This window comes from Notolabrus celidotus, chromosome 4, assembly GCF_009762535.1.
Source record: "Notolabrus celidotus isolate fNotCel1 chromosome 4, fNotCel1.pri, whole genome shotgun sequence".
Taxonomy (NCBI): domain Eukaryota; kingdom Metazoa; phylum Chordata; class Actinopteri; order Labriformes; family Labridae; genus Notolabrus; species Notolabrus celidotus.
This window is the reverse complement of record NC_048275.1, coordinates 29,562,565-29,574,423: the sequence shown is the minus strand read 5'-3', so window position 1 is coordinate 29,574,423 and position 11,859 is coordinate 29,562,565. Positions and strand designations below refer to the sequence as shown.

At 40.5% G+C, this 11,859-nt stretch overlaps 1 protein-coding gene across 1 annotated transcript; it reads right to left on the bottom strand.

Annotated features, from left to right (window-relative positions):
- Nucleotides 1–699: 699 nt before the first annotated feature.
- On the bottom strand, nucleotides 700–9,854 carry si:dkey-191g9.5 (rap1 GTPase-GDP dissociation stimulator 1). Its single transcript, XM_034681493.1, has 9 exons — nucleotides 9,741–9,854; nucleotides 9,019–9,162; nucleotides 8,211–8,342; nucleotides 6,664–6,797; nucleotides 6,454–6,580; nucleotides 6,052–6,191; nucleotides 5,358–5,484; nucleotides 4,980–5,108; nucleotides 700–2,602 (listed from the first exon to the last, which is right to left on the bottom strand). The coding sequence occupies exons 2-9, from the start codon at nucleotides 9,107–9,109 to the stop codon at nucleotides 2,475–2,477; spliced, it is 1,008 nt and encodes a 335-aa protein (XP_034537384.1). The 5' UTR covers nucleotides 9,110–9,162; nucleotides 9,741–9,854; the 3' UTR covers nucleotides 700–2,474.
- Nucleotides 9,855–11,859: the final 2,005 nt, after the last annotated feature.

The following is an 11,859-nucleotide window of genomic DNA, read 5'->3' as shown; positions in this document are numbered from 1 at the left end:
CAGCGATGGGTAGATACTCAAAAAGGAAAACTCCAAACTGAGCCCTGGACTAAATTCTAACCTGGATGAAGAGCGTGATATGGGCCTTGGAAAAATCTACTTGTCTGTGAGAGCTCTCAAAGCTAGCTACTTAGAAGCTGAACTCATAGCCAAATCAAAAAGCCACACACTGTGACAGAGACATTAACACTACCTGCAAAGATCATGTAAATAAGATGCTTTGCCCTGACACAGTTAAAGAAGCAGCCAAAGTCCCTCTCTCAGATAAACAGGTTCATGTATTGAGAGACTAAATGTGTCATTTTGTAAACTTTTGGTCGGTGGTGTGACTCTGGATTTTTTAAATGTATGAAATGTGCCTTGGCTCAAAAAAGGTTGAAAAACACTGATTTAGAGCACTGCTTACAACGTGGTGAAGCTGACTGTTTCGGGAAGAAGCTGCTGTCATTAACTTGCAGCCCCACAAAAGTTTTAGTCCCTTCAGTCTTCATTGAAGATGATAAGACTGAAAGGAGAACAAACATCTGTTTAGATGCTTAATATATGCTGGTCTTTGCCTCCAGGGGTCAGTCACATGACTATATTGGTATCAGTCTTCATGACATGTGAGAAAAAGGAGTCGTTAAGTCTTTGTTATCTTTTCATTTCTGACAATGCACTGAAGCCCATTAAAGAGAAAGCATTCACCAGAAACCAGCTGGGGAAGAAGTTGCATAACTTTATTCTGCTCTCTGAAAAACAAAGACAACAAAATGTCAAATATAAATATTAAGTGATATTTGTAGAATATATTTTAATACAGATATCATATGAACATTAGGACACCTGTTTTCACATCATTCACGTTTTGTTTTAAAGAACACACATGCTATTTTTCACCCTTATTTCTGATTACCCATCTGTAAATAGACACTGAATAACTTCAACGATCGTACATGAACTGTATTAGATTTAGGGTGTACTGTACAGTATGTACAAATGTATTAATGGTAGCAGCTCAGCTTGTGGCGCCCTCAAATTGTCCTTAGATAAGATTCCTCAGTCAGACTGACATCTTGTTTTTGTTAAGTAAGTTTGCCTTAAAAACTAAATCAGGAGTTTTCTCTTCTCAAAAGTTTCTGAATTTTAAGATTAAACTTAAATCAGTTGGTAATCATTGCTGTATTGTATATGTGAAGTCATTTGTCAGATATCATTGATTTAATCATGAAGACTCTTATTCAAACATGGCGAAACCTTCTTGATAAGGTCACCATCACTCTGAGCCATTGCTAAGCTTTTTAAGAGAGTGTCTTGAAATAATTAAGCTCCTGCTAACTCACCTTCCTCATGATCATTAACATGCTTATTTTTCATTATTGCAGACAACTTCAGGCAAGAGGAGCATAAATCCAATATTAATGTTTGAAGACCATATTAAGTCCCCAGTGATAACTAATCACCCTCTCTTTGGCTACATTGACAACATTATTTATTGAAGTTTAACAGTCTTTTTTTTAACCATGTATTCTAATGTTTCACCACTGCAACACCTCACTCAATGTATACTTACACCCGTCATAAACATGTGATTCTTTCTAACCTACACTACACCACAGGTGAGATAATTGCTTGTAACTGTGCTTCAGTCTGACACCTTCAGGCTAGACTGACAAACATTTGGTTGAAACAGTCATAGGATAAATTAATGCTCACCACAGTGACATGAAACAGATATTATTAACATTAAATTTCCGACTTTGTTCAGTTCAACTTGGATAAAGACTCTTAACTTTGAGACACTGCATTTAATGCACCATAAATACGCCAGTTTACCAGTAATTCAAATCAGATTTATTGCTTGCTGCTTCTTTTAAACAAAGCGCCCGTGATGAATCAAAACCTGGACAGTTTAAAATGATCTGATGGTGTTAGTTGTGAAGTCTTTGGTCATCTGGACCCGCTTCAGCCTCGGTCTTTCATATAAGTATAATTTACAACTTTGATTTAAAACTGTAATGAGAAGCTCAAAGCATTTTACATTCAGCCTTTATCTACAATCCTAGCCGGTGGTCTTATTTGTGACTGCAGTCATTAAAGTTTAAAATCATTGAAAACATTTTAATTAAAATGGTATGCTTTGTGTAGAGAAATGTAATATTTGATTCAGTTACTCCGTCGTCAGATTTTTCAAATTTACTTTGTAGAAATCCTGTCTTTTAACACTGATCTGCTTTTGTCTCTTAACTAATTATATCCATGACAACCAAGCAAACTCCGCCCACTGATGAAGCTCATGAGATGAGGCTGAAAGCTCAAGAGGAATGCAGTGCTGCTAGTCATTAGTTAGCGATTATTGCCCAAAAATTTGTGACATTTTTTAAGACAATTCAATACTTAATGTAGTCTGTGCATTTTGATCATTTTCATCAAAGTTTGTCACTAAATAAATAAATCCAAACTGAAGATGGGATTCTTTGATGCTTTGTACTGGTTTAACTGGAGTCACAGAGAATGGCTAGTATGGAGCTGGCCTGGGAGGAAAGTTTACTGCTGCTGTGATCTGTTAGTTTACTGAGACTGTCCTTCATGTTCACAGAGTTCAGCTCTTCCTTCATGGCACCTAGAGATAACGACAACAAAGAAAGAAAGAGAAAAAAAGGGAGTAAGAAAAAGTGAGAGGATACAGAAGAGAAAAGACATTAAGAAAAGTCACAAATAGAATAGGAGCTAAGATGGATTCAGATAAGTGTCCTTAGCAAGTGTGTGTCTGTTTGTGTGTTTGTGTTCGTGTGTGTGTTTTCCATTATGCTTTAAAATGAGGAATACAAGAAAGGCTGTTTTTTTCTTGCATATGATCAAATTTCAAGGACAGCCTTTTTTTTTTACCTCTGCAAAAAATGCAAAAAAAACGGACACGTCCTGTCGCAAAACTAGTCCATGCATTCATTGCCTCAAGGTTGGATTATTGTAATTCCCTTTTATCAGGCTGCTCTAATAAGTCCCTAACGACTCTTCAGCTGATGTTAAACGCTGCAGCTCTAGTACTGAAAAGAGAGCACATCTCTCCAGTGTTAGCTTCTCTACACTGGCTCCCAATAAAATCTAGAAAACAATTTAAAATCCTTCTTCTGACCTACAAAGCGCTAAATGGTCAGACATCTTCATATCTTAAAGAGCTCATAGAGCACTATTACTCCTCTAGAACACTACGCTCCAAACATGCAGGCCTGCTGGTCGTACTTTAAGTCTTTAAAAGTAGTATGGGAGGTAGATCCTTCAGTTATCAGGCCCCTCTCCTTTTGAATCATCTACCAGTCAGGGTCCGGGAGGCAGAGACCCTCTATACTTTTAAGATTAGGCTTAAAACTTTCCTTTTTGATAAAGCTTATAGTTAGAGCTGACTCAGGCTTGGACCAGCTCTTAATTATACTGCTACAGGCTTAGGCTGCTGGGGGACATGACACACTGAGCTCCCATTTTTCCCTCCCCTCTGTCTGCTTGTCACTTACTTTAAATCTTTATGCCTTTTCAAAGTTACTAACCACAGATCTTTCTGAGAGTCCCTGAGATCCCTGTTATAATGCTAATGCTTAGTTTAGAACAGCTTGATTCCAGCCACCTAAATTGATATTACCATTCATACCCTATCATTGTTATTGTTATTGTTAATGCTAACATTTGACTAGTTGACTGTAACTGCTTTAAATATTTAGAACAGCATATCATTATTAATTTGCTGTTCTAGTAAATGGCACACATACTTTTACCAATATTATTTTCACTGTGACCATAAATCTGTGAGAGTTGTTGTTGTTGTTGTTGTTGTTGTTGTTGTTGTTGTTGTTGTTGTTGTTGTTGTTGTTGTTGTTGTTGTTGTTGTTGTTGTTGTTGTTGTTGTTGTTGTTGTTGTTGTTGTTGTTGTTGTTGTTGTTGTTGTTGTTGTTGTTTGTCACTATCCTGTCTCAATAACATTTATGCAGGCAAAAAAATTAATCTTGTGTTCCTGCTGGAGAGGGCTCCGGTTTGATACAGCTGAGTACAGTGGAGCAGAAGCCCAACACAGAAGAGCTAGTGAAGGAACAGAGATTGACCTAAATGAAACACATCAGCTCCGCTGTCATGGCAGAGTGTAAATGCAGCAAACACACAGGTGTGTTGGAAGTTAGCTGCATGTATACCCCTGTGTTTCCACTATAGACTGTATAAATAATGGAGGTAGTATCCGTGACGTCACCCATCTGTTCCTGAGCGCTGTTTTGAAGCCAGTCGTCAGCGGGAACCATAGTGGTAATGCTGAACTAAACATAACTGCTGTCATGTTAGTGTGAGGTAAAGAGGTGGGCTTTAAGGCCTCCTCGCCAACAGCTTCAGTGTTCTCGCCTGTCAGTCAAGTCAGTCATGTCCTTATTTGGGTGAAAACTCATAATCTTAATATCATCTGAACTGTTGCGTTAGAAAAAAATTCACCCCCCTATAGCGTGTGCTGATAGATAAATTAACTACGTAGAGCCAAGCTGTTTTTTTAACCAGGCTGTAAACATATTTATTATTGCTGGAAAGATCGTCTTTTTTGAATTGGTGTGTATGTAGTTTCCGGTGTTTCTGCAGCCAGCCTCAAGTGGATTTTCGATGAATTGCAGTTTATAACACTTCTGCATGGGCTTCACATTTACCGGAAGTTGCTGCTTGGTTTCTACTCACTCTCACTGTCAACCTGGTGTGTTCATGCTCTCCAGCGTTTTTATTCTTGTGTCAGCTTGCCCGGTTTGTTTGGATTTTTGGACTGTAGTTTTGTTTTTGCTTGATGTATCTGCTTTCACTGACTGACTCTGGGTGTGACTTCAGAACTGTTGAGCAAATGACCTCTGTATTTGGTGTACTGGACCTTCCTCTGCACCCGAGTCCCAGTTCTGTTCTGTTCTGTTCTAAACCGTCACAGTCCCATCCCTCCAAATAAAGGCATAAAAAACCCCAACATAAACATAAAAATAACTTACTGCAGTTAGCCAGGCTGCAGATGAGACCTAAAGCACTGAACTTCACTTCAACTGCTCCAACTGGATCCTCCAACATCTTCTTCAAGAGAGGCAACAACTCAGCGTCCCTGAACGCATCCTTCATCGAGTCTGTGTTGTTTAAACAATCACACACACACAAACGCACACAGTGATTAAAGGAGCTTTATCACAACAATTCAACATTAAGAGCTATAACATCAGTTCTACATTGATTAAGCTTTTTAAAGGATGTGGCCTCCTTTGACATTTAGGTTAAAAAGACAATAACAATGTTTAAATAAATGTCATGTTTATTTACAGTTAAACCTTGTAAAATGATTCTGAAATGTTTCATGAATTAAAGTTTAATAAACTTACCTATGTCAATGGCAGAGGCTATTGCCATGGCAACCAGGGCCTCGTTCTGCATGATTACATGCTCACTTGTTGCCATGGAGATTAGATGTCGAACCCCATCTGCTTTGGCAACAGCACTCACGACTTCCTGTTAGAGAGGAAATCAGATGTTCAGAGAGCACGTGTGTGTGTGTGTGTGTGTGTGTGTGTGTGTGTGTGTGTGTGTGTGTGTGTGTGTGTGTGTGTGTGTGTGTGTGTGTGTGTGTGTGTGTGTGTGTGTAAAATTGGTCAGTGTATGTGTGTGTGTATATCAGTTTTAAGGTGTGCACTGTTATAGAGATCAGATCACATGGACTCACAGATATCCAGTCATTGTTTTTGTGTGTGCGTGTTTTTACCGATGTCTATGTGTGTGCATATATGTGCTTTTGTGTATTTGTGTGTGTGTGGATCACTAGTTCAGTATCAGTTGAGGAAATGAGCTCAGGGCATGCCAGAGGGGTGTACCACGAAGCAAGATTGGAGGGGAAACCAGGTCTGTTGGTCCAAAACCCAGAGTTGCCCGTGTCTGGGGATTTGTGTGTTTCTGTTAGTGTTTATTTTCAGTGCACGTGTGTTTTTATATGGTGATGTGTGAAATATTTATGTTTTGTACTGTAGATGTTTGTGTGTATTTCTATGTGTGTATTGTGTTGTACAGATTGAATGAACTCACGGCGCTGCGGCTGTGTCTGATCAGAGCGGCGAGCAGGCGGCTAGCTTCTCCTCTGACTCCTGCGTGGTCTTTGGCTTCACACCACTCCATGACCCGAGCAAGCAGCACTGAGTCTCTGCCAAGAACCAACGCCGCCTCCTCTGAAACACCGCAGAAACAAAAACCATTCATAAGTGGAGAAATGTGATTTGTTTATTGTACTGCAAACACTTCAACAGATGGTGGTAACCTGCTGTCTTAGAGCCCCAACATCTCTCTCTGACTATGTTTCATCTGGTTTCACTGCCTCCCCTGTGTCTGAGATCATATCATTTTATGACTGTTGATCTGATATATTAACTAGTGAAAAAATTCTGTTGTATTTTAGAATATTTAGGATATTTAAGAGACTCCTAATCACACCTTGCCCATCCACCATCATGCGTAACGTCCCCAGAAGTTTGAACTGCACTGGAGGCATATCAGAGCGCAGCAGCGTCTTTATCCTCTCAGTGACTCCGTCCTCCAACATCCTCACTTTGTTCGAGGCGAAAGAACACCCGAGGACATTTTTTGTTGAACCTCACGTGTTCACAGATTTAATGATGGATAGTATTTGTGTTTGTTTGTACCAGGGATGGCGAGGTTTCGGAGCGCGCTCAGTCCGGCATGTTGAACAGACACGTCTCCTTCATCAACATGTTTCTCCAACAGGGTCAGGATGTGGGGAACCACGCCGAGGTCAAGCATCTTCACACAGTTACTGTCTGACAGAAACACAGAGACACTCAGCTGAGGAAGGTTATATACTTTAACACTGACATTTTAAATTCAAAGCTTAACAAATAACAACAAATCTTTTTTTTTACATTGGGACAGCAAAAAAATATATACGTATCTTTATTTACTTTAGAGAGAGTAACATTAATTTGTATTCTTACTTATTAAACTGATCAGAATAAGTCTAATTTTCCCTCTAGTCCTTTTCAAATGTGCACCCACATGAAAATGTCATGACACCCTACCCTGAAATTTTCCAAAGTTGTTATTCAGGCATGTTCTTCAAAGAGTAAAGTTTCCCCTGCTGAACAGGAGAGGGGTTGTTTCAGGGAGCAAAACATGATGCAGAAGGAAGTTGTGGTAGTCCCCGTGTAATGTTTACAACATATTTAGGATGGTGGGTGGAGCAGAGTTGGACACTATCTTGTCAGGTTTTTGCTGTTGTTTTAAAAGCCACATGTCAACAACGAGTAGAAAATGACTTACTGGCAAGCAGAAAAGCAGCTTCATAAAGGTGCGTCAAGATTGCACTGCTGGCATTATATAAACATCATCACCACACCCAGTTGCTCGAGGGACTTCTACATATGGCATTCACACACCAGCTCAACCCAATTGCATACATTTTACCCGGAGCTGGCAGGAGTTAGTCTGGGTAGAGTCAGGATGACAAATAAGGATTTTTCTTTTGACACATCCAGCTCACCCTGAAAATGTGATCTGTTTTTTAAATCATGTTTCAGCTCTGTTTCTGGTCTCCACTGTCCTCTGACTCAAACAACTATATGGTCCTCTATATTTACTAGCTCTTATATGGCTGAGTTACTGATGTGGTGGAGATCTGAAAACAACAGATTCAACAACGACATTTTGTCTATGTGGGTTTGATTGAGGCCTTAGGCTCTGCAAAGCGGTCAGCTGACAGAGTGATCTGATATTCAGTCTGCACATTTGACACAGAATCAAGATTTAACTTATTGCCTGTCTAGAATAATAGATAACAGCATCCTTGAAGAAGAACGGATGTCCTCTGAAGCCTGTTATTTGAGTCACTCCTGCCCATTCCCTTCAATCCCTCGTTAACTTTGTAGCAGGGTTTGCAAATTAAAATTTCAAGGTCACAAAATGGAAAACTTACTGAGTGCAAGGTACAAGGCGGCACAAGAATAACATAATGTGATTTTTCTTATTACACTGCTAATTTTTCAGTGTCACATCAAAACAATTATTCAAACCCTTTTATGATTAAAAAAGATGTAGTCTCAGCACTTGAGGCTGTTTAATTAAAAAAAACAGGAAGCAGGAAGTGCTTTCAAAAATGCAGGTAATGTCAATTAATCTTGACAAAGTGTCTATGAGGTCACAGTGATTTCTTAGCTTGCGTGTCGTTTGCTTGTTACCGTTTCTGGCGAAGTTGGCGATGGCGAGAGCTCCTGAGAGCTGCAGCTGAGTGTTTGAGCTCTGCAGCCACGACAGGACATCCTGATACACCAGACCTGACCCCTCGCCAAAGCATTTCTGCATGGAGTCATCTGAAAAAGACACACAGACACACACACACACACACACACACACACACACACACACACACACACACACACACACACACACACACACACACACACACACACACACACACACACACACACACACACACACACACACACACACACACAACAGAGGTATTTAAAACATAAAACAAACACACTTAATACTCATTGTAGACTAACAGAAACTTTGACCCAACAGTAGATCACAGTTACACCATATTGATGTTGATATCTGATACGTTCTGTCTGAATGCAGCCATAGTAGGCAGGACTAGAGTCTGTCTGCTGAACTGCCCAATCAGAGTGGAGTATGAACTTGATCTTCCGATGGATCAGAGTTATACATCTCAGTGTGAAACTCAAGATGTGAAAGTCTGACAAAGTATCTCTACTTTACGGCATCTGTAAGGGGTAGGCCAGGTCTGTTGAGCCTTGAGTTTTCAGTGTCACAGAGCTGGCTCTCTTTGAACCTGTCTTGGTCTACGGTAGTTTCCTCTGCACTCCTAACCTTGTTGAGGACCAGGTTGGGTTCAGACTTTGGGTTTAAGCACAATCCCTTTATGAACTATTGTTAATTAATACCTGGGCTGAAAAGGAGTTACTGCTGTAACACATGAATACATTCATAGGTGTCCCATAGGCTTGTAGCTGCACTCACCTCCTAGAAGCAGAGACACAATGAGGTTGGAGGCGATCTTGATGCTGCAGAGATCATGAGGGTCAGATCCCCCCTGCAGAGCCCGGATCATCTCTGACAGAGCCTCTGGTACTCCTGATTCTGCAAACTGTAGCTTCAGTGTATCTGTTGGGCCAGCAGTATGGACAATGAATTAGGGCTGTGTTTAATTTAAGAACTAACCATGTGCTCCAATTAATGGCCCTCATTACTGTAAAAGAGAAGACAAATCTAAAGGTTCCCCCAGTCTTTTTGATAACAGATAGTTTAAAGTTTTCCTGATGTTAGCATAAAATCTTTTCCATGGACATTGACAGTCCTGACAAACCTCTGCACATATTTGTGGGTTCTTTTCACACGAGGACCTCTTAAACTTAATTTCATCCCCACTCTGACATCCTTGCTCTGTGGTTTGTACAACTGTTGTTCAACCAGGGAAGCCTGCTCCTACATAAGAACGAGCTCCTCAAGAACATTGCAGGTAAAAGGCAGTCAGCTCATAGCTGATTACTCATCTACCTCCACAATGACTAAATTATCTGCCCTCTAAGTCCCCATCATGTTGTGATTTGATCACAACATAACTGAGCTATTGAAATATGTTCATTGCCATTTAATGCATGAACAACTGCTTCAATTCTAGTTATTCAAGTTTAAACATTTAAATCAAATGTAAATGAGCATTTCACCCCTGCAGGTCTTACCGCTCTCTCCCAGTGATCCCAGTATCTCCGTATGACATGTCTGCGTTCAGCATCAGGAGCTCGTTTCAGCCTGACAGGTCAAACTTTCTGCAACATGCTGGTCTGCCAGAGCCTCCCGTGCTGAGTCTGCAAACACACAGATCTATCACTAATAGCAACATATCTACCGTGAGATCAACACACATATAAGTCTAACATTACGCCCAGCTGCCTGATATAATAGGACCACCTTTGTCAGGGGGGGAAAAAACAGCTCGGACCTGACGATTGGACTTGAGCTTCATTGCTCATTTGGATTGAGATCAGGGGAATTTGGAAGTCAAGTCAACATCATGAACTTGTTGTCTTGTCCTCCAGGCCACCTCCTTCACCCATTCGGTACTTTTGGCAATAGGCAGGGATCACTATGGGCACTCTGACCACTCTCAAATTAACATAGTTTGTTTTAATAACTGTGCTTATTTGAGCTCCAGTTACTCTTCTGTAGGATCAGACCACCAGGCCGGCCTTGGTCCTTACACGCATCATTGAGCCCTGACTACCATGTAAACCCTGTAAACCCTCTTTACAGTTCCTAGGTTTTCCTCCTTGTACTACTTTCGGTAGGTACTGACCACTGCAGACTGAGAACACTCCACAGGAGCTTCCACTTTTGGAGACGCTCTGACCCAATCGTCTTGCTATCATATTTTGGTCCTTGACAAAGTGGCTCGCCTGCTCACGCCTGCCCATTTTTCCTGCTTCCAACACAGCAGCTTCAAGGACAAATGTAACACTTGCTGCCTGACATATCCCACCCACTGACAGGAGCCACTGTAGAGAGATAATTCATGTTATCACTTCACCTGTCAGTGGTCATTACATTATGGCTGATCAGTGTACATCCATACACAGATCTATTACTAGGAAAGATCTATAAACATGGTGTTTTATCCATAGATAGTTAAGAACATTTCAACATAACACTGAGATAACCAGGACATATGACATTCAAATCACAGTTTATTATTGTTTTATATTATACTTTCTACTATAATAGTAAAAATAATCAATTCTCACCTATGTCAGCCAGGTTGCAGAGAGCCAGCAGGCACACATTGACCAGTGGGTCGTTCTCGGGATAATCCCTGATGATGGTCACCAGCCTGGGGATCACACCGCTCTGGACTAGCTGGTCCTGTTGGTATGCTGGATCAGACAATGAGAGGAAGAGTACCCAAACAGAGTTATAGTTTAATGTATTTATAGTTTTTTTTTCTATATTTGGTTGTCTAAGGGCACTTTAACTTTACAACACTGTTTCCTGTCAGCATCTTGTCTCACTGTTGAACTATTAATCATGTTACAGGTGAGGGTATAACCCCTCATACAAGTCATTGAATTTAAATGATCATGAATGAAGATTTTTGCATTTGAGGATAAAAGCAATATAATAAATATTCTCCCCACTGCCTCATTAAAATCAGTCGCTTCAGGGTTTCATGGGCCACTTCAGTGATTGTTGCAGCCTGAAGTTGCTGATTTCATGGCAGCTTGTTGAAAAGGATGCAATGCAGGTTGGGACGCTTGGGGACAGCACAAGAAATAATCTGCATTTTATTTATTAAGGTGACATATCATGCAAAATTGACTTTTTAATGGTTCTCTAACTGAATATGTTTCCCTGGCATGTCTACAAAACCCCCGGAGAATGAAAAAAATCCATTCTGCCTCTGTTCTGATTTCTACACCTTTCTGTAAATGTGTGCTAAAACGAGCCGTTTCAGACTTCCGTGTTTTTGTTATGTCACAACAATATCCGGTCTGTCACGGAGTCACATTCTCGGAGCTTGTTCAGCCCATAGACTGTATAAAATAATACTGAATCCCTCCTCTGTTTTTCATTCCCTGCACACGTGTAACAAGGAGCTTAGGAGGGAGGCATGCTAGTTGTAGGCTGTCTTAATAAACACAAAAGGTCGGTTTTACTCCCCAGGTCTGCAGATTTGAAGATCTAGTGGATGATTTTTATTTATCATGGATAAGTGCTAGCGCTAGTTAGCATAGCCACATAGCTACATGTTGGTAGCTGTGTACCAAGATACACGTCGACATACTGACAAATAAAACAACAAGAAAA

What these genes read in the sequence shown, in the direction of transcription:
- si:dkey-191g9.5 (XM_034681493.1), bottom strand. Translation starts at nt 9,109, where the DNA reads ATGATCCGGGCTCTGCAGGGGGGATCTGACCCTCATGATCTCTGCAGC. An exon ending in CGCCAACTTCGCCAGAAACG is followed by an intron (nt 6,798 to 8,210) that starts GTAACAAGCAAA and finishes TGTTTCTGTCAG; the next exon opens with ACAGTAACTGTGTGAAGATG. An exon ending in CTGCAGCCTGGCTAACTGCA is followed by an intron (nt 2,603 to 4,979) that starts GTAAGTTATTTT and finishes CGTTATCTCTAG; the next exon opens with GTGCCATGAAGGAAGAGCTG.